General features: G+C 38.1%; 1 protein-coding gene across 1 annotated transcript in view; it reads right to left on the bottom strand.

Annotated features, from left to right (window-relative positions):
* The window catches only part of ZNF292 (zinc finger protein 292), an 84,987-nt gene extending 61,354 nt beyond the window's left edge, over positions 1–23,633 (bottom strand). The window contains exon 1 of the mRNA XM_034991317.1: positions 23,377–23,633. Coding sequence (XP_034847208.1) covers positions 23,377–23,544 — 168 coding nt within the window. The 5' untranslated portion in view covers positions 23,545–23,633. The remainder of the gene's footprint in view (positions 1–23,376) is intronic.
* Between the last annotated feature and the right edge of the window lie 217 nt (positions 23,634–23,850).

Genomic DNA, 23,850 nt, shown 5'->3' with positions numbered 1-23,850 from the left:
AGGCACAGGCTGGAAGAAAATGTTTTTAAGTGATATTATCAGATAACGTAGAATACATAAACAACTATTACAACTCTATAATAAAAAGACAAATGACAACTCAAAAATAGGCAAAGGTTTTAAATGGACAGTTTGTCAAAGAAAACAAATGGCTTAAAAAGTACATGCTGTATCATTAGTCATCAGGGAAATGCAAATTAAACTACAAGAAACCACTGCATATCCACTAGAATGGCTTTAATTAAAAAGACAATACCAAGTTTTGGTGAGGATATAGAGAAAGTTTGTTTGGGATTGTTCTGTGGAAGCAGACTTGACAAATTTTAAACAAATTAGTGTCACTTAAGTCATAGATCCCAGGCTGTCTGAATTTTCTAATATAAGTAATCAAATTTATAGAAATAATTTGAAACTAATGAAAAATACCAATCAACATATATTAAACATTGCTTAAACATTAATGGTTCAAAATCATATTACTTTTTTAAAAAACATTAACTATAATTCAGAGGTACCTGACAGAAGGCTTAAAAAATACTCCCTAAGATAGAAATTACCTGAAAACTACTTTTACTATAGCACGCTCAATACCCAGATTCAGAGATGGAAAATCAAAACTTTTGAAAGACTCTTCATTGCAAAGCATATGTGTAAGAAAAAGAAATTAAACCTCCAGAGTTGCCAGAAATAAAAAGATTACAAGGAGACACCATTTCACCCTGCAAAAGGGCAAAAACTGTAAAACTTTAAAAACGACCAGTGCTGTAGAATGTTTATCAGTACAGTCTTCTGGAGGTCAAGCTGGCAATACAAACATTTTACATGGGCATAACTGCTAGACTAAAAATTCTGGTTCCACAAAATAATCCTAAACAAATACTGTCACATACATGCAAAAATAGAGATATAAGGGTATTTTGACATTTCCTGTAGTCCAAAATATTGGAAATAACATGAATGTCACTAATAGAAGACACTTTAATAAGTTATGGTATGTCCATACTATGAAATGTTTTATTTAAAAAAAAATGAAGTAGAGGTGCCTGGCTGGCTCAGTTGGAAAAGTGTGTCTCTTGATCTTGGTGTCATGAGTTAGAGCCCCATGTTGGGTATAGAGATTACTTAAAAAAAAAAATCTTAAGGGGTATCTGGGTGGCTCAGTCATTTAAGAGGCTGCCTTCGGCTCAGGTCATGATCCCAGGGTCCTGGGATGGAGCCCCGCATTGGGCTCCTTGCTTCTCCCTCTGCCTCCTGTTCCTCCTCCCCCGGCTTGTTCTCTCTCTCTCTGTCAAATAAATAAATGAAATCTCTTAAAAAATAAATAAATAAAAATCTTAAAAAATTTTAAAAAATAAAATAAAAAGAATGAAGTAGTTTTGAATTTATTGATATGGAATGATGTCCAGGGTATATCATAAGGTGGAAAAAAAATGTATGGCACAGAACAATATACATGATCCCACTTTTTAAGCTTGAACATAAAAATACGAATGAATTATACTTACGTGAATACACAGAAAAATGTCTGGAAAGATACTCAATTTTGTAACTAGTTACTTCAGGAGTAAAGAGGGGAACAAGATGGAGAAGATAATAACCTTTGTATTGCTTGGATTTTTAAATAACAAGAATGTTATTTTTATAACTTAAAAAAGGAAACAGTGAAGAAAAAACTGGAATTAGTATTAATACTATGTACTAGAGAGTTGTGACCACCCCAACCAATAACTTCACTGGCTCCTAGTAAATCAAACTATACAAGCTGTTTATATATGAAAGTCCAATTACTGGAAATGAGTTTTATATCACCAAAAACTATTAAAGTTGATCAAAAGTAAAACTTATGCTTCAAAGATGTTTTTAGCTATTTAAACATTCCTTTGAAGGAATTTTTTCTTCATTCTTCTTTTTTTTTTTTAAAGATTTTATTTATTTATTTGACAGAGAGAGACACAGCGAGAGAGGGAACACAAGCAGGGGGAGTGGGAGAAGGAGAAGCAGGCTTCCCGCGGAGCAGGGAGCCCGATGCGGGGCTCGATCCCAGGACCCTGGGATCATGACCTGAGCCGAAGGCAGACACTTAACGACTGAGCCACCCAGGTGCCCCATTTTCTTCATTCTTCTTAAAAATATCTATCCACTTGCCTAAAAGCTCCATTTCCCGGTAAATTTCCCTGTAGCAAGCATGGGCATTCTTCACTGCTTTGAGAACTTCAAAATTTTCTAGGATCTTCTATCTTGACACAGTAGTTGAATTTTGTTAATTACTGGGTTTTAGGGTTAGCAAGGGTGTAAAAAAGGAGGGATAACTAGTACATAAAACATAACCTGTATTTTAAAATTTTTCTTCTAGATAAAAAAACGTGCTAAAACACACCCACATGCAAAACACACACACGGACTGGGGTGAAGAGCTATGTCAAAGGAATATATGAGTCAACTGAAATAGCTCCCAATGCCCAAAGCTGGAACAATTTGGGCAAGAAAATACAATACTGGATTATAACCCAGAGTATACAATAAATATCCATGAATCCATACTGATGTAAATAAGTGACTGAATAAATAAATGCAGGAGAAGAGACAAACCTCCTACAGAAAAAAATTCCCAATAATTTACCTAGATTCCACTCTCAAGGAAGTAGAGTATAACTTCCCACCTCTTAATTGTCAGCTGTATGTACCCAGTGACTTTCCAAAGAGTACAGTATGGAAAGAGCTAAAAAAGAATGACTTTACAGTGGAGAAATCTGACAAACAGTGCTAAAGCCAGGTGATCAAGGTGAAGATCAACAGTTAGGTCATGTTGGTAATATGCACCCTTGATATGACTGTGACGACAATGGCACTTTACCTGTGTGGTCTTCCTGCCAAAATACCGTAACTCCAACCTAATCAAGAGAAAAACATTAGACAAATTCCAATTGAGGAATATTCTAGATAATATCTGACCAGTACTCCTCAAAACTTAAAGTCATCAAAAATAAGAAAAATCTGAGAAATCATCACAGCTCAGAGGAGCCAAAGGAGATATGACAACTAAAAGTTAATGTGGCATCCTGGATGGGATCCTGACAGAAAAAACATTAAGATAAAAACTAAGGAAATCTGAATATAGATTTTAATGATACTGTATCAATACTGGTTAACTGTGACAAATGTACCATACCAATGCAAGATGTGACTAATGTGGGAAACAAACTGTGAGGTATTTGGTAATTCAATGTACTGTCTTCACAATGTTTCTGTAAATTTAAAACTATTTTAATAAAAAATTTATTTAAAAAAAAATGATTTGTCAGGTCACCTGGGTGGCTGAGTCGGTTAAGTATCCGACTCTTGATCTCAACCCAGGTCTTGATCTCAGGGTCCTGAGTTCAAGCCTTGCGTTGGGCTTCATGTGGAGCCTACCCCAAAAAGATTCATATTTATAATTATTTATTTTTAAGATTTGTATTTTTTTAAAGGTTTTATTTATTTACTTGAGAGAGAGAACACAAAAGGGAGAGAGCAAGGGAGAACCAGACTCCCCACTGAACAGGGAGCCCAAAGAGGGGCACTAACCCAGGACCCCGGGATCATGACCTGAGCCAAAGGCAGATGCTTAACCAACTGAGCCACCCAGGTGCCCCTAAGATTTTTATTTTTATTTATTTATTTTTAAAGATTTTATTTATTTATTTGACAGAGAGAGACACAGCGAGAGAGGGAACACAAGCAGGGGAAGTGGGAGAGGGAGAAGCAGGCTTCCCGCGGAGCAGGGAGCCCGATGCGGGGCTTGATCCCAGGACCTGGAATCATGACCTGAGCCGAAGGCAGACGCTTAACGACTGAGCCACCCAGGCGCCCCAAGATTTGTATTTTTAAAAACCCTTCATTATTATACTCATTTTCATACTTGATACTGGCTACTTTTACTTGGTTATCAAACTTGATATTGGCTCTTTCAACACAGTGAACTAAACTTGCTAAAATAATCAGAAGCTAATACAGCTGGCCATTATTAATCTAAACGAGAATTTTCTCAGATAATGCAAAAAATTAAGCAATGTTGACATTCTATAAACTAATTTTAACATAAGTATATTTTTAAAATTTTAATCATGTAAGTTGCAAGTTAACATGGTTGCAAGCTAGAGTTATCTGACTGGCTCGCTTCCATCCTTCCACTGAGATATTCATTAAATCACACTTGGATGTACACAATGTTTAAATAGTTAGAAAGTTAAAATACTGGCTAAATATCTGTCAGGCCTCAGGATAAATTAAACAAAGCAGGAGAAGATGACCAGGAAGATGTTAAGAGATTTCTACCTATCTGCCAATGGGAAACTTTACCTTAGAGATCTATTCCAAATTAGGTACCAAAACAACCTAGTTGTTTCCCTCACCTTACTTTATTGGCTATTTGTACACCTCCCTTTCCAGATGCATTCAGGAGACTAAAATTCCCAGGGATGCAAATGAAAAATGGAAACACACAGACTGTGATGGAATCATAAAGAACCAAAACTCACTCTGAGGGAGGAGTTGTTTTTCATGTCCTGTTTCTGGCAAACGATAGATTGCTCAAAATATCCAGGAATAAATTTAAATTACCCAGACATGTTTTCTTTGGCTCATACAGTGTATGGGGGTGCTTCTCCCCCAGACATTTTTAATTAGTTGCCAATATTTCAAAATTGTGATTTTATACTAAGAATCTGGATTTCTAGTTCTTGAGAAACCAGAAGATCTAGCAAACCTAGGCCAGAATTCCCACATAGCGGTAATAAGGAGGTAGTCAGCAATTAGTGAATCTGGGTGGGAACTCTAGTTGCTCACTTTCTTTTCCTAAGTCATTCATTTTACTTTATATTCCTGGGGTTTGTAGACATTTATTGTCGCTGCTGGCAGAGACAAACAGTTAAGTAATGACAGTAGTTTTTAATCCAGAACCAAACTATATTTGGTCACCAATAAATATCAAACATTTGTCCACAGAATAGGTTCATCCAACAGCCCTTCAGCTGTAGATTTGGCTATGGATGTATGTATTTTCCAGTACTAAGTGGCCAGGCCTTGGAATCCAGAGATTTAGTCAAGTAAGTTACTGAACAAGATGATTTTTTTAAAAAGATTTTATTTATTTATTTATTTGAGAGAGAAACAGCATGAGAGGGGAGAGGGTCAGAGGGAGAAGCAGGCTCCCCGCTGAGCTGGGAGCCCGACGCGGAACTCGATCCCAGGACTCTGGGATCATGACCTGAGCCGAAGACAGTTGCTTAACCAGCTGAGCCACCCAGGTGCCCTGGACAAGATGATTTAAAAAAAAAAAAAGTTCACTGATACTTATCACGATTGACCTGTACCCATAATTCACAATACTTTTTATGTATTTAAGTCAAAAAGAATTGACAAATTGTTATATGTAAGGACTTTTTACCTAAAAATTTGATCACTATTTTTATTAGGATGAGAAATTCAACACAGGTCCCTTAAATGAAAAAAAGGTAACTTACTCACATAGTAACTGTTAAAAACCAGAGTGATGATGGCACAACTGGAACCCTGAACTTACGTGCCCTATTCATCTACTCCATGAAGCCTTGCTGCTAATGTAATATAAGTAGTTAGGAAACACTAAGAATCTGACCCAGCAGTGCCTAAACAGGGAGGGCCATGGAAAACAACTCTCCAGAACAACTGCAGGGGGAATTGGGGTGTTAGCTGCTGGCTCTCCAGGAAGGAGACATGATGTTTGGGGTGTGCAATGTACATGTCAGGGGAACTATGGTGAGATGGTCACTAAGTTGGGGCTGGGGCTGTGAGCTCACCAAGAGTGTGTCTACTGTGGGGCGCCTGGGTGGCTCAGTTGGTTAAGTGACTACCTTCGGCTCAGGTCATGATCCTGGAGTCCCTGGATCAAGTCCCACATCGGGCTCCCTGCTCGGCAGGGAGTCTGCTTCTCCTTCTGATCCTCCCCCCTCTCATGTGCTCTCTCTCTCTCATTCTCTGTCAAATAAATAAATAAAATCTTTAAAAAAAAAAAAAAGAGTGTGTCTACTGTGGGCACTCAATCTGGGGCAGAGGACCACTGGATGTCCCCATTATCTGTCCTACTAGCAGTCATGCAGTAGGAGCAAGAAACCAAAACTAAAGCCCCTTCCTTGTGTAGTGTCCCTTCAGTATGCTCTACTAACAAAGCTGAACATCAATCAAAGAAGAAATGCTTAAAGGGTTAAACTCCAATACTGCAGAGCAAGTAATTGAGGTGATTCAGAGCTGAGAGGGAATCTGGTAACTGGGACACTTAATACTCAGGTATCTTCATAAAGGGTAAAGCATGACAGAAACAATAAACTGGAAATATACACTACATTAAATTTGACTAAAAGACAGTAATTAAAATCTGCTGTCACTGCTGTCGTATCTCCAGTCCACTCTGAAAATCGGAAAAATAAATCAGACAGTTATTTACTAATTTATCTCAGAAACATCAGCTACTCATAGCACTATAAACCAGTGGTTTCAGGGGCGCCTGGGTGGCTCAGTTGTTAAGCGTCTGCCTTCGGCTCAGGTCGTGATCCCAGGGTCCTGGGATGGAGCTCCACATAGGGCTCCCTGCTTCACGGGAAGCCTGCTTCTCCCTCTCCCACTCCCCCTGCTTGTGTTCCCTCTCTCGCTGTGTCTCTCTCTGTCAAATAAATAAATAAAATCTTTAAAAATAAATAAATAAAAATAAACCAGCGGTTTCCAAAGGAAGCATACAGTGTAGTATAGAAAAAACTTCTTGTTCTATTGAATTTATCTAAAACATAAATTTTTAATTTAGTACACAGACTCAAATAACTATATAAGCTGTAATAGTACATATATGTGGTGTGCGTGTGTACACACTTTCAAAATACCTTATTGTGCTATACTAACCCTTCTTCTTCTTAGGATGAAATTAATTAACGCCTACCCAATGAGATAAAGTGAAGTGAATGACATAGGCACTGTGATGCAGCATTAGGCTACTACTGACCTGTGTTAGAAGGAAGATCATCTGCTCTGGACCACAAATGACCATAGGTAACCGAAACCACAAAAAGTGAAACGAAGGACAGATAAGAGGGGGACTACTGTGTATACAAACATATACAATTTATAATTAGATACTCCTATATTGAGGTTTCATATTCAAATGTTTACTGGTAGAATACCCAATTAAAAGCTGCATAAAGATCACTGATGTGACAATGACCCTATTTTTCTCCAAGAGTTTTAGGTACTTTGTGCCAAATAAAAGAGACAAAACACACCACAAATGCAGATTTTTTCTTAATCCAATAAAATAAAGAAATTATCTCGCTTATATGTGGAGAAAAAAAGATTTATTATGTGGCGATTAGAAACCAATTTCTTCAACAAGTTGCTCCCATTATAGTTCATAAATATGTATTGATTACCTTTAAAAGACTTATATATTACTCAAATAAATTCAAAACTAATAAAATTCCCACCACTGCTAAACAAAAAACCCTAACACATTCTTAAAGAAGGCTATTAACTTAATCTTCACTACAATAGTAAAATGCTTATATTCATTGTTCTGCTTTCCTGATAAATTTAGTTTCAAATTATTAAAGTTTACTATTGTAAATTCCTTCTGTAACCTAAAACAATTTTCAAAAAAACAACACCTACATATTCCTCCCAAAAAAGAAAAAAATGTCTTACTTAGTTTGTGTTTTGCTTTTCCTGTTTTTGTTTTGTTGTTGGTGGTGGTGGTGTTTTAAAGGCTCCACACCCAGCGTGGAGCCCAATGCAGGGCCTGAACTCACAACCGTGAGAGCAAGACCTGAGCCAAGACCAAGAGTCGGATGCTTAACCGACTGAGCCACTCAGGTGACCCTCTTGCTTATTTTTTAAACATTAAATCCTATTACTTGACTTAGACAGTTATTTTACTGCTTAGTCCCTTAGAAATCTCATATATAAATAGGAATAGCAACTCTACCTATTTCAGAGGGTTGAGGATTAAAGGAGTTCCTCCCTCTCAAGCTCTTTCCCTTTCCTGCCAACATACATACTCACTCTCTCTCTCTAAAACACACACACACACACACACACTTTTAATAGTTCTGGCACATAGTCAGCATTTAATAAATATAAGCTATTGACTACTACTGATCATGTACTCATGTTTGCTTTATAAGAACTCTATTTGACCAAACTCAATCCTTGCCTGAAAACAGATACCCAATGTTAGAACTGAGATGAAATAAGAGTGGTCAGAACAAACAATTTCAGTAAGTAACAGCCTCTTATAAGCAAAAAATTTACTCTCCCCTCCAATAATTAAAACCACCTATTCAAGGGAAAAAGAAGAGACAAACATCCAACAATATTTAATTACCTATGATTCAGTAAAATAAGGCATGGCCCCTGCTTTTTATTTTTTTTTAAAAGATTTTATTTATTATTTTATTTGAGGGGTGCCTGGGTGGCTCAGTCGGTTATGCATCTGCCTTTGGCTAAGGTTATGATCTCAGGGTCCTGAGATTGAGCCCCATGTCAGGTTCCCTGCTCAGTGGGGAGTCTGCTTCTCCCTCTGCCCTTCCCCCTGCTCATGCTCTCTCTTTCTCTCTCTCAAATAAAAAAAATATTTGTTATTTAGGAGAAAGAGAGAGGGGAAGGGCAGAAGAAGAAGGAGAATCTCAAACAGACTCCACACTGAGGGCAGGGCTCAATCTCATGACCCTGAGATCATGACCTGAGCCAAAACCAAGAGTCCAAGAGTTGTATGCTTAACCAAATGAATTACCCAGGCACCCCCTGGCTCCTGCTTTTAAGGAGCTCCAATTTGGGGGTAAGGTGAAGAGACAAATGCAATCATAACACAGAGAAACTATGATAAAAGCCAGAAAAACATACAGTCTAATATAAATATGGGAAATATGTCATTAAATCCATTTAGGAGTGTAGGAAGGCCTCCTTAGAAATTAATACCTAATAATTTTATTAGGGAAAGAAATGTATAGACATGGGGTTGATAAAAGGAGGAAACACTAAAGGAAAAAGCTAAAGCCAAAGCACAGACATGAGGGAGGATATGAAAAATGCAGTATAAGAACAGAACATAAAGTTCTAAGGCTATAGAGAAGTAAGGAATATGGCTCCCCCATCAGCCAGGCTGGTGCCCTGGGAACCAGGTCATGAAGGTCATGAAGCCAGGTCATCTAGCCACAGAAGGCTAGAGGAAGCAGTGCATGAGTAAAATCAACAGAACGTGGTGACCAGGTTGTGGAGGTGAAAGAAGGAGGAACTAAAAATGACTCAAGGTTTCAAAACCTAAATGTAAGTGTGAGTGGGGGCAATGTCACCAATACCAACAGGCTTTCTGTTTGGTGGGGAGTAGAGGAATGTAAAGGAGAGTAGATAAGTTCAATTTCAAACATATTTAATTAGAAGTACCTACTGAACTCCATGAGGAAGAGTTCCATAGGTGGCTGGAAATAGGAGCCAAGAGCTAAGAAGAGTAGTAAGGTCTAAAAGAATGGATAGATACTGGAAATCCTATTCAGACCAGGTAATAAGAGATGCTGTCAGAATGGATGACTGCTGAAGATTAGTATGTAAAGCATGGATTATCAACCAGGGCATCATGAGTCACTTTCTGGTAAGGGTCCAATCTCAGACATGATAAGGTGAGAAAAATGGCTGAGGGTCATTCACATAAAATGCAAGGAAGAAAAGCACATTTGAGGAAGTGCCACCAAAAAAATTCTGCAATTTTGGATCTAGTCTTCTTAAATATATTAATTTTAGCTAATAATTACTGTGCTATTCCAGCAGGTGAAAAGAAGAGTTAGTGGAGATGACCAAGGAGCAGTCACAAAGGTAAGAGATTAGGAGAATCGTGTAAATAAGCTGAAAGGAGATGAACTTAAGATGGGATCACAAACACTTTAAAATGCCAACAGGGGCTGAGCAGGCAGCCACTCCAGCCTGTAGCCATGAATGAGTGCAATACTGCCAGATCTTCTGACTTTCCAAGATAAGCCAAACATCCATATTTCAATATGAAAGCTTGTAATTTTAAAATTCTGGACAATTACATTTTCTTAAAAACAACGCAGCAAATGAAGTAATCTGAGCTGGTGGATTGCTACGTGGATCTACAGTTAATAAAAGTATTACAGATATGCTGAACAAGTGACCTTTAAAAGAACATCTTCTTTAGTATGGTGAGGGGTAGAATCCAAACTGCAATGGAAGGTAAGAAATGAAGACAATAAATAGGGTACTTTTCCAAGATGCATGGCAATAAAGATTAGAAAACGAATTTAAAACGTCCCCTGTATAAGAAAGGTCTCATATGTGAAAGAAGGGTTTAAAGAAAACAAAGAAATCTGAAGATAAATGACTAACAAAGCAAAAAGATGAAAAAGACACACACACACCTACAGGCTCAAGGACAGGAGTGATGGAAAGAAAAATGATGAAGACACAATAAAAGTGGAAAGGTTCTCTGAGGGGATGGGGAATCAACTGCACAGATAAAAAGATCCACTTTCCAGGGAACAGCCACTTCTCTGGAAAACTAAGGAAGAAAATGAAAGAGGCAGAGAAAAAGAGATCAAGACTGGGAGGAATGTGTAAGATGGTGCAGGTCTTCGCCATGAACTTTCAAAAAGAATTAAATGTTAGCACTGAGTATATTTGTGGAAGTGTGCATAAGTTTCACTATTATTTAACATTTATTGTTCCTCTGATAAGGTACCATTTCCTTATACTATATACATGTCAGTGCCATGCTTCCAGAGAAATAAATGTATTTTAAATATTAGGTACCCAAAAAACGAGTTTATTTAATGTGCCTTAGTATGTAAAACAAAACTAAGCAGCACAATTAAAACTCTTTAAAAATTAAATAAAATATATGAAAGTTCTCAGTGATGGTTTTATTATGTCTCTAAGACAAGAACATTCATTATGTTCTCCAAAATACAGAGAAGAAAGCAGTAAAATGAAGAAAAATAGGGAAAAAAGCCACACCTGTTTAAGAAGAAAATGATGTCAGAAAAGTATGCTTGAACTCCCTTTACAACCTCTGGCAATGGTATTCTTATATGCTAGATTAGTACTTCTCAAACTTTTCTGCAGAGGTACCTTTGTTTTATACATCAAGATATCAAGTAAGACTGTGGGGTAAAGGGAAGGGGTTCCCTTAATTTTTTTTAAGTTTTAAAACCACTATCTAGATGACAATAAGAGTATTTTACTAACACTAAGATTAATGTTCTTTTACGAGGGAAAATTTCAGATCTAGTCCTCTTAAGTGTATTAATAGCTAGCATTTACTGTGTACTTCCAGCATCGTAACATGCAAAGTGCTCAGCAAACATCATACCTGAATCATGACAGCTTTAAGGCAGATATTACCTCCAGTCTGTAGATGAGGACTCAGACACAAAACCAAGCCTCAAGTCCATAAGGAAGTAAGGGAGTTGTAATTCGAATCATAGTTCAAAATCTGTACTTTTAGTTACTATGTAATACTACCTTCTCTTATCCCAGCCTCTCAAATGCCATGTTTAAAATTTTGGACAAAGGAAAGGTTTCAATTGTAAAACTAATAATCTTCTCCTGGTGCATTCCACACATCAAGTAATCTCTCTCCTGCTCACCCCCCCAAAATCAAAAGAATTTTTTATAAATTATTATGAAATAAAATTCCACCTTCTCTAAAATAGAGACTTCAAAAAAGTTGGTAGATCAGTACTCTAATGTTATTTTTCAAGGTGATGATAATAGATGGCATTGAACCTGACAGAATTATTGTTTTCAGATTATGCTAGGTCATTATCATATATAAAACATCAAAGGTATTCCAAAGTAGTCTCTAAGTGTATATGAAAATGCTGCTTTATAACAATCATTTAAAATAACTATGTCTTTGATCAATTCTCACAATGTACCGTTTCCATTTCAAGGATAAAGCAGCAAAGTTTTAAGTAGCATATCAACGGTCATAATAATTCTGTGAAAATTAAAACCAGTGTCCTTAGAATCCCAAGACTTTAATTCACAGTATCTAATGGGCTGTCAAGCAAAGTATGTATGAAAGAAAGAATGTAAAGAGTAGGTTTTTCCATTAAGTAAAACAAGATCTATAAAAGACGATTCTCAGGGTTGGGCGGGGGGGAATCAAACACCACAAATGGTTTCATTCAAGATAAGTAAATCCTCAAAGGTCTTTTGGTGTTAAAAATAATTTCTCTTTGGCAGCATTTGCAACATCAGGTCACCTTTTCAGAAATATTTTATAAATAGGTCACAATATTGAATATGCTAAGTGTGACTTGCCAACATATTCAGTTTTACATAATAGGGTGAATTCTTAATTACTAAAGAAAGAGCAGTTATGACACGAGCATTCAGAACTGTTTCCTATAAAATATCTTCATGCTGACCATGAAGTTCATGATCAATTTGTTTGAGGATATAAATTTTATTCATAGTATCTGCTGTTACATGCAATATCCCACTTTAGGCAGGTAACTTTTTTTTTTTTTTTTAATTTCCCTAATAGAGCTTTAAAATAAAGTTATACAGGGGCACGTGGGTGGCACAGTTAAGTGTGGGACTCTAGGTTTCAGCTCAGATTGTGAGATGGAGCCCCAAGGTGGGCTCTGCACTCAGCATGGACTCTGCTTAAAGACACTCTGTCATCCTCTCCCTTGTGCCTTCCCCAACCCCCCTCGCCGCAGCACAGTCATGCTCGCTCTCTGAAATATATAAATCTTTAAAAAAAATAAAGTCATGCAAATATGGTTTGGATAAGTTGTGGTAAGTCACAAGATCAAACCTAAGTATCAATTTTAGTAAGTATTTTATTAAACTTTGTTTTATTCTTTTGAAATATAATCTTGTGAAAGTTTTGTTCAAAAAATTAAAAATAAAATTTGTATTTTTCAGAATATAAATTGACAAAATAATGCTTTTGAGTTAAACATACAATGTTTCAGGTTTTTTACTGACTGAGATTTATCATATTAGCAAAAATTAGGGAAAGATCAAGAATATGTACAAATATTTATACAAAGAATACAAAATGTAAGCTATTAATTTGGAGAAAAAATTCTAAATGCCTCATTTTGATGATAATGGCTCATCTAAAAGAAGCAGTAAAATCATTCTTATTTAATGAAAATAATTTTCTCTCAAAAATCACAAATATCTGCTTCAATTAACTTTGGTAAACTAAAATTACCACAGGAATTAATTTAAATATCTAATACGCTAACTTTCTAATAGCCCTATAAAATTGGGATGGGAATCCAGTCAATTATTAATTACCACTTTTAAATTCAGATACCTCTTTTTAAATATAAAACCTGTACCTGAGAGTTATGAAGTTAATATATAACGTTGTCTATGTCAGGCATCAATAAGAATGCCAAATATTCCATATGAATACATTGTCCAGATATGTGAACTGCTTCATTTTAGCCATTTAACCAAATATCTCTGTCTTCCTAAACAAATGCCTAATAAAATTTAACATCTTCTGATGATTCAGTGTCATACTAAACAATTATTATATAGTAATGATGAGATCCTAGGAGGCAATTTGGTTTAAGCGAGATATTTAAACAAACTGAATGGTATTTAATCCTATGATCTCACAGGTCTTCAGAATAAACAATTCACTGTTAGTAAAGCATCTAACAATTCTGAACATTAATTCTCTTCATCTTCAATCTTAGTAGAGCCTCTAACTCCAAAAGAAAGCATAAGCTAAAGATCTTGTCCAATTAGAGAGGAGCTCATATCTGAAATCAAATCCATTTGGCTTTCCACTACATAACACTGCTCCTCTAAGCAAAATCACAAAGTAAGTAAAACGAACAGGGATACTTGTGAGGAATGAAGAGACCAGTTTAGATGGAGCAGAAAGTTCCTGTTGAACAGTGAAAGGATGGGAAAAAAGTAAACAGAGCAAGCAGAGACCTGGGCTGAGGCTTAAATTTGTATGTTATCTTATGCACCAGAATTTCTCAAATTGGGTTCCATGGCCATAATGCTGGGTTTCTAGCATTCACAGTAAGAAATTTAAAACTGGGGGCACCTAGGTGGCTCAGCTGGTTAAGCGACTGCCTTCGGCCCAGGTCATGATCCTGGAGGTCCCAGGATCGAGTCCTGCATCAGGCTCCCTGCTCGGCAGGGAGTGTGCTTCTCCCTCTGACCCTCCTGCCTCTCATGCTCTCTGTCTCTCATTCTCTCTCTCTCAAATAAATAAATAAAATCTTTTTAAAAAAATTAAAAAAAAAAGAAATTTAAAACTGTATTTTAATTTTGATGCTCCTCCTAAATAAACTGTAAGAATGTTCTGAATCAGCTAGACTAGAAGGTCACCTTAGAACTTAGGACTGCCTGCCTACCTTTCTGCTTACTACTAAACGGAGCACAGTGATCCCCCTATACGTAGTATTTTTCAAACTGTTGGTTATGACTATTCAGTGACTATAAAATCAAGAGCAGCTTTGCAAAACAATAATAAATAAAACAGAACGCATCACACACCTAGTAAGGATAAGTACTGTTTTGTGATATTTTTGTTTCAGTGTAACAACTAGGTGGTGAAGTTAAAAAAAAGTTACATCTTACTATAAGCTGAGTCAAAACTTGTAACTCTAAAGATCTAGACTTACTCTCTTGGGTTTCTGCAAACTCAAACTTGAGAAACACTGTTACAAGTATTGGACTGCCAGTTAGGTAGAAAGATAAAAGCAGGATACTGGGGACTTTCACAAATTGAAAGTAAGGTTAAAAGCAAGTTCACCAGTTACAAAAAAAAAAAAAAAAAGAAGAAGAAGGCTGAAGATAGGACAAGACCTAGGATGCTATTATTGGACTACACAATGTTCAGACAGCATAAAACACCAAACTGAGACCATACTTAATATTAAGGTATAACTATTGTAACTATAACTATTTAAAGAGGTTGTTCTACAAATTTCCCAAAGTTTGAGCGATGTAGTGGAGACACCCTTCTTCTACTTAGAGACTGAGATTAGAAAACGGGACTGGAAACCTTTAGCCAATCTGAAAGAAAAGGAGCAAAGAGATATAGCTTTGATTACAGAATATGGATTGACAAGAAAAAAAGCAGAGGCAGGGCTACAGAGAGGAAAAATTGAAATCTGACCTATAAAAGTGCCTGACATTGCAGTGGGAAATAAAGAGAACTGGGATATGTGGTAGATTGTTATGTTATAGAAAGAATCACATCTCCTTGTACCCCAAACAAGCTGGGTTTACCACTTTTGTACCCAAGAGGACCTTGGCAAACATGACACAAGCAGAGGCTTAAAAGCAGTTGTGCAACAGAACTTGTTCTCTTGATGGTAAGACTGGAGCAGATGAGCCAACCCAACTGAGGAACCTTGACCAACCCATCTGACAACAAGACAAATGAATGAGACCATCTGGGACCATTCCATCCCAGACAACCGACCAGCTGACAGCAAACCACCCAACAGACCCATAAGCTTGTGAACATTAATAAAAACATCTAGTCTTCTAGGGCACCTGTCTGGCTCCATTGGCAGAGCATGTGACTCTTGATCTTGGGGTAGTGAGTTCCAGTCCCACATCAGGCGTAGAGTTTACTTAAAACAAAACAAACAGAAACAAACAAACAACTGTTCTGAAGCCACTATGCTTTGGGGTAGTTACACCACAATAAAACTGATACAGGATACTTCAAGAAAAACCAAAGTTGGGGGTGCCTGGCTCGCTCGGTCAGTAGAGCGTGTGATTCTCAATCTCAGGGTGTGAGTTCAAGCACCACACTGGGCACGGAGCCTACTTAAAACACAAACAAACACCTAAGGCTGTAACATTCTGAACTTCTTTTTGTGTGTTTCAATGTCCCAAATTTAGGAGGGTGAGTCTTTAAGCAATGTAACCATATATTATCTATACTTAAAAGATTAATTAAAATTCCTTCTTTCGGATCCTAAACCCTTACTCTGGTTCTCATCTATCTTTTCTACCCTATTTTTCGATCCAACCCCTGACATTTTTCTCCAAGATGCCAGTTTGAAGCTGTTCCATTTTCTGAGTGTTTATTCCCACCCTTCTCCCTTCTGTTTACTTATCCAAATTGATTCAAGACTCAATGTAAATAAGTGTTTTCCTTTCCTGATCAATTTTTATTAAATTAACTTCAAAATGTGGGCGCTGGGTGGCTCAGTTGGTTAAGCGACTGCCTTTGGCTCAGGTCATGATCCTGGAGTCCCGGGATCGAGTCCCGCATCGGGCTCCCTGCTCGGCAGGGAGTCTGCTTCTCCCTCTGACCCTCCTCCCTCTCATGCTCTCTCTCATTCTCTCTCTCTCTCAAATAAATAAATAAAATCTTTAAAAAAAATTAACTTCAAAATGCTCTTTACACTCCACTTACTGTTATTTATCACTAGATACTTTAATTTCTAATACTATTGCTTAACTGTTAACATATGCATCAAATTTGTAAGGGCTTTGAAGGCAGAGATCTCCATAATTCTCCTTAGCTCCCTTAGTGCTCCCACATGACAAATTCAATTACCTAATCAAAATAAATTAAGAAAGGGGCACCTGGGTGGCTCAGTTGGTTAAGCGTCTGCCTTCTGCTCAGGTCATGATCCCAGAGTCCTGGGGTAGAACCCCACATCGGGCTCCCTCCCACATCTCCCTCTGCCTGCTGCTTCCCCTGCTTGTGCTCTCTGACAAATAAATAAATAAAATCTTTTAAAAAATGAATAAATTAAGAAAAAATATATGTAACGGACTGAATTTTAACACATCTTCTTGGCTAAATATGCATACTCACAGACCATAAAGTGTTTTTTTTTTTTAAAGATTTTATTTATTTATTTGTGTGAGAGAGAATGAGAGACAGAGAGCATGAGAGGGAGGAGGGTCAGAGGGAGAAGCAGACTCCCTGCTGAGCAGGGAGCCCGATGCGGGACTCGATCCCAGGACTCCAGGATCATGACCTGAGCCAAAGGCAGTCGCTTAACCAACTGAGCCACCCAGGCGCCCCATAAAGTTTTTGTAATGTAAAGTTAAGGGGGAAAAACGTAACATATTTCTTCTCAGGCACACTGTGCAACTCTCAATACTAAAAAAGAAATAATGAATCAAGAGATGTTCCTGGAAACAATATATAGTTAAAAAGTTATATGGGGTATGTAACAAATGCATTAATAAAAAACAAACTTTCCATTTTATAAATGATGCTCCTCCCATAGTGACTGGTTCATTTTATGAACTGGATTTATGTGTGGGAGTTGGAAAAAAGTAAAGTAATTTCTCAACTCTGACAGAATTTCAAAGAAAATAAATACAGCAGCAGCTTCATATAGTTAAGAACATATATTTTCAAAAATCCTTGGGTTTTTCAGGTTAGTCATATAAAATATTATGAAGGGCAATTGCAGAATACATCTTATCTTCCTCCATTTCAAATTAGGACCAGGAAGTGTCAAGGAGGCGGCAAGCAAAATTTGGTAAAGTTTTCCTTTGCTAAAATTGGCATAAGCATATTCTGGAAAGTGGAATATCTCCAATATGCAATCATACTAATTATGAACATTTAAAAAATTATTTCCCTTGAGCATTACCTACACTTTTAAAGTTTAAATGACTTATTACTCCCTCAATACCTAAAGTAATTATCACTAATTAACAAGCAAGCCATCCTTTCTTCCCATTTGAAGTGTCCTAAAAATTAACTTAAGATATCCTCTAATAATCAAAAGAAAAAAAGTCTATAGCTTTTTTTTTGAGGAAAGTGAGCATTTTCAAAACACTTGCCATATAACAAAGCTAAACAGAAGATGCAGGTAAAACAATCAACTCGTACCAAACAGATGAAACAAAAATATATTCTGAAATATTTTAACTACATAATTTAAATACTCAGAAGCTCTCCTAACAGTTTTGTTTTGATTTTTCTTCTTATTCCAATAAGGCATCAGTTAATAAAAGCACTAAGGTCCAGCTCAAATCCTATCTCAGTAAAGATTTCTCTGATATCCCAGCCAGAAATGCTTACCTCCTACTTTGAACAATTTATTGAAATTACATAAAATTAACTTATTAAATAGCCACCAATAATTAAGTGATTAAACACAGCCATAAACTGGAATTATTACGGTTTATTTTTTTAAGATTTTGTTTATTTATTTATTTGAAAGAAAGGAGAGAGCCTGAGCAGGGGGACTGGGAGAGGCAGACTCCCCCCTGAGCAGGGGGGTGCCCGCTTCTCCCTCTCCCTCTCCCTGCCACTCCCCCTGCTTATGTGCGCGTTCTGTCAAATAAATAAAAATCTTAAAAAAAAAAGAAAGGCCACAGATTTACATGAGGAGCTATGGAATGATCTCGAAGATATATTTTTTGGTAAATAAAAGCAAGATGCATTGTACAGTGTGTCCTCATCTTAATTTTTTAAAAAGAGCAAACACGTATTTCTGGAAAGAGGAATAAAAAACTATTAAGGGACTGTCTTTGTTGGGGGTGACAGGAGGTCTGGGATGGGAAGATCAAGTTTTTGTTATACGCCCTTTCTCTGTTTGAATTTGTAAAAAAAAAAAAAAAGAAAGAAAAGAAATCAGTACAGTACACCAACACTTCTATTTTTAAAGATTTTATTTATGTGCCAGAGAGACAGAGGGCACAAAAGCAGGGGGAGCAGCAGGTAGATACGGGGCTCGATCCCAGGACCCTCAGATCATGACCAGAGAGGAAGGCAGACGCTTAACCAACTGAGCCACCCAGGCATCCCTAAACTACACTTTCAATTAAAAAACAGAAAAAAATTAAATTTGTTAATGATACACTGCCTTTGACACCTCTTCAACTGTCATCTTGAAGTTTTATTTAAATCTTATTTTATATACTACAAGAGTCTTCTGTATCTTATATCCCCTGCTAACATCTAAATCTAATCTTTGCATTAAATGCTTTCTTAAAAATACAGAATTTTAATTATCTCAAAAGGTCAAATCTGTGCTTTAATCAGGATAATTAAGAATGCTGAAATTGCTACCCTCTTACCCCAGTAAAACTGAATTGTTTTAGTAATTGTTTAAGTAATTGCTTGTAATTTCTACTAAGGAAGTAGAAATTTTCTTGACCTCTCAAGCTCAGTGTGAATTTAAATATGGTTGAACAGCATTTACCTGGACCTGTTCCAGATTAGCTACATTTCTTAATAGAACTATATTATCTTAACATGAAAAGATCATAACTAAAAAAAGTCTTAATATATTATTTTTCTTTCTGTTCAGTGTTTCTCAAAAGAACACTGTGAGTATTTAGGCAGAGGAATACATTTCAATGGGGTGGGACTATCCTAATCACCTCAGAAAATTTAGTATCCCTGGCCCACGGGCACTAAATGCCAGTATCACATCTGCAGACGCTGCTATGACAGAACAACTGACCCCACGTATTTTCAAATGCCCTTAAAGAGAGAACTTCAGGGGGAAAAGTACTAGGCAGTTGAGAAACACTGCTTATATGAATTAAAGAAGTGTGTGCATGTGTGCACGTGTGCAAGATACAAACATATTTCCAAAACTGCAATTCAATCTCTTAAAACAATTATGGGCCACCAGAAGATAAAAAAGCAAAACCAGTCACAACTCAGGTATTAATCAACCAGTCATCCAGTCCTGCATATAATGCTGTCAACAAATACTATGTCCTGACAAACCGTTCTTCAACTATTACAATGGCTTAACTTTTTAAATGAATAATTATTTTAAAATTCTTTTAGAACAGGGGCACCTGGGTGGCTCAGTCGGTTAAGCGGCTGCCTTCGGCTCAGGTCATGATCCCAGGGTCCTGGGATTGAGCCCCACGTCGGGCTCCCTGCTCGGTGGAGTCTGCTTCTCCCTCTCCCTCTGCCTGCCTCTCTGCCTACTTGTGCTCTCTCTCTATCTCTCTGTCAAATAAATAAATAAAATCTTTAAAAAAAAAAATTTCCTGCAAAAAAATTCTTTTAGAACAATTCTTCTATTGAAATGCTTCTGTTTAAATTCCCAAATAAATAACCTTTCACTGTACTGCACTGATCTCCTAAATAAAAGATATAAATCACAGTTTACAACAATTAGTAGTAGTCTACCTTCCTTCAAAGACTGTAGGCTCCTTGAAGCCAGGGACCATGATCATGATTGCCTGGCCCACAGTATAGGTATTCAATAACAATGTTGAGTGAGTGAGTGAGTGAGTGAATACTGACCCCGTCTAATACAATAAATAGTCCAAGAAGTTCCTATTATAATCAATTTTTATGTGTAGTAATGATCCTCACACAAATAAATCCAAGAAATTATTTCTGGTTATCCTATATTCTTATTCTAAGTTGATTTTAAGAAAATCAGTGAAGTAATCTACATTACCCAGATTAAAGCTAGCTTGTAAAGATTTAAAGAAATTTGAGATTTTTGACAGGCACTCCCTTATACTCATCCTTTACCACCCTTCCCTCCTCCTACTTAACTTTAAGCAAATGTTCAGGTAAACAAGTAAAAGTGGGGCATACTTCCAACACAATATAAAGAACAAAACAATACTGTTTACAGTAAGAAAAACTTACTTTATGTTTCTATTTTACTTCTCAGAACTCAAGAAATCTGTTATATTGTACTTCATTCAAAAAGAAAGAAAATCTATAAACTAGGATGCATAAGCAACTTCTTTTGTAGGTTTCACTATATTCTCCAGAAACTCATCTTCTGCTGAGGTAAAAATTCAAAATATAAACTAGTTCATTTTTAAAACTAGTTCATTCTTTAAAATACATGCAACAATAAGGATTACACAAGCACTAAGTGTTAACAGGTACAGAATATTAAGTCTGAAACCCACTAACTGACAAATATTGTTCATCTTTGCCTTTCTGAAGCATGTGAATATCACAGTTTTACAGAAAAAGCTTACAAAGAAAAAAGCTAATCTCAAGGTTAGAAACAAGACATAATTCCTGGCTCCTAGCATTTCCAGTACTGTTTTTAAATTGCTCCAATAAATTCTTTAATTGTTAACCACTGCTTTGCTCAACTCATATCCGAATGTTAAGTAATAATGGCTAGGATACAATTTTAAAGAAACAATTGTTTCAAGTTACTGCCCATTTGACCAAATCACTAGAACAAACAGATTATTAAAACAAAAAACAAAAAAACCCCATAGCATTTGTTATAGAGGGGATCAAATATCAGATACATTCTGTAACTGTTCAAGTAATGGAGATTACTTTTAAATGCATTTAAGTTATTGTGGGATTTTAATGCATGAAATAGTTCATTATTCTTGAAATCCAGAAACCCAGCATGTTTTATTACTGTTTCCCGTAGCACTGGTCAATAAAAACTATATACATGTTATAAAACTAATCACTTAAAACACAGTAAATTCCTTTTATATTGATAAAAAACAATGGTGTTTCATCCATTAAAAATACTTTTTAAAGTGATAACTTTATGATAGTGCATACACTCAAAAAAGTCCAACCTGCATGAGATTTCCATTTTCCCAGAATCACTAATCCTGCTTATAAATACTGCTCGCCAAGAATATTTACGGTAATTAGCCTTAAACCCATCAGTGGATAACGCTATCTGAAAAGTATCTTTCAGCAAAACTAGACTTTAATACTTTTCACCGGTTAAAGCAGACTTTACTTATAAAAGAAACACTTCCTTTTATGGGTACTTCAAGTATTCTTCTACAACAAAATAAATCTTTGTATCTAAAAGACCAATTAACAATGAGTTGGCGCTGCCAGGGTAGGTCAAAATGGCAAATTTCAACAATTCTTTAAAACAAGGATTCAAAGGAATGATGGAATCTCTAATTCTGCCATAGGTATTCACCAGACCTTTATTACCTTAAGTGGGGAGCTTTCACATTGCATAGACTCCTAGACAAGTCACCACTTGATCTCACAAAGTTTTTTTTTTAAGATAATGAAATACTATCAAATAATTAGTGACAATAACGTGCATACATTAATGGAAAAATTTTTTGTATGGGTTCAAGTATCCTTGATCTTCTAAAGGAAAGATTTCTGAAGACTAAAAATTAAGTGAAAATGTAATCTAATTCTAAAATAGTCCACCCATTGTTCGGCCTTAGGCTCATTATCTTTCCAAAACAACTTCTCTATAATGATACAATGACAAGTTAACTCTAAATGTGACCTGTATAAATTGTCTTTTTCCTCCTCGAGACGACAATCTAACCAAAATCTTCACCACAGCCAGCAGCAGTTCCTTGAAATTTCAAACTAACTGGAGGGTTTGTAATCAGGTCCAAATGTAGACCCAAACTCTCCGATTTCTATCGAGCAAACAGTGCTTTTAACGTTCCAAATCCTGGTTAGAACGCAGTTACTGGAAAGCAGTGTCCTTGTTCAAGAAAAGAAGGAAAGGTCTGAAACTGCCCTGAGCACAGGTCCACAAGAACCTCAATCCTCAAGAACCTCCGTTTCACCAGGAGGCCAAATAGGGAAGGCTCCAAATAATAGGGGAGGTGGGGAGATAGGGGAGGAAGCGCAGAGGAAACCGTACTCCTCGAAGGGTGAAAGCAAAAGAGAAGCAGACTCTGGAAAGCCGCCCCACAGGATACAGGGAGAGCTCCTCTCTTCTACCGAGGAGAGCAACCTTCACCATGGAAGCGGTGCACCAAGCAAGCAAAGGCAGGAAGGGACAACCTCTGCGCCCCCACCCCAGAAGGTCTCGGCCAGCTAGAAGGGGTCGGCGGGGACTGTTCCTCTGAACATCAACAAAGGCCCCTTCAGTCCTAAGGCGAAACTCGAACAACAAAGGCCGGGAGACAGCGAGGACGGGGCCGGGGGCGGGACGGTTGAAAGCAGGGGGAAGCAAAGGAATCAAACCAGTGGGGGCGGAGGCCCGTCGGAGTGGGAAACCAGAGGCGCAGAGGCGGGGGGCGCGGTAATCCCCAGTGCACAATAAGAGGAGGAGGAAAAAGAGGACCTGGCCTCCATTCCTCCTTTACCCTCTCCCTGCGGAAAAGAGGACTTCAGTCCTCGGCCGTCTACATCTCCTGGGCCTCGGGGACCAAGCAGTCCCGAGTTCGGGGAAGGGAAGGGGAGGGGAGATTTTCCGCCCTGACCACAACTCCCTTCCCCCAGCCGGGAGCTGCCGACAACAACCGCCACAACGGCAGCCACACAAAGGCGCCTTCCTCGTACTCCCCGCTCCCGCCTGGGCGGCGGCGCCAACGATGCCAAAGAAGAGACGACCACCGCTCAGCCCCCAGGCGCTCGCTCGCCCTCTTCCCCCTCTGGTTGGGGAAAAGGGGGAGGGGACCCCCAGGCGCCCTCACCTGGCACAGCTGCTGACAGTACTCCGTGGCCGCTTCCACGGCCGGCACGCGGCTCTCCCGCAGCTGTCGCTCCAGCTCCTGGAGCCGCTCGCCCAGGCGCTGCAGCTCCGCGACGCAACCGCCTCCGCCACGACTCAACCTCTCCTGCTCGGCCTCTTCGTCCGCCATCTTCACACCCCGCTCCGTCGCGTACGCACCTGGGTCACGTGATAACACAATGCCACGTTCGGCGGGGTCACGTGCCGGGCGCGCTCGCACGCCGCCGAGCACGTACAAAGGGCCTGGTGGGGAGGATGGGGGAGAGGGGAGAGTGGCGCGAGGGAGCCCGAGGGAGGTGAAGGGAAGGGGAAAGGAAGAGGGCGGGGTTGGGGCGGTGCGGAAAACCGCGGTTTACTTACCCAGAGCGGGAAGTGGGCTGCAGCGGCCGAAAGGGGCGGGCCGGTGGAGGCCTGCTCTCGGTCACGTGGGCCCCGC

Source organism: Mirounga leonina, unplaced genomic scaffold (assembly GCF_011800145.1).
Source record: "Mirounga leonina isolate KUSES-001 unplaced genomic scaffold, KU_Mleo_1.0 Mir_53, whole genome shotgun sequence".
Taxonomy (NCBI): Eukaryota; Metazoa; Chordata; class Mammalia; order Carnivora; family Phocidae; genus Mirounga; species Mirounga leonina.
Note: the sequence above shows the minus strand (reverse complement) of the source record. Positions and strands in the feature narration are given on the sequence as shown.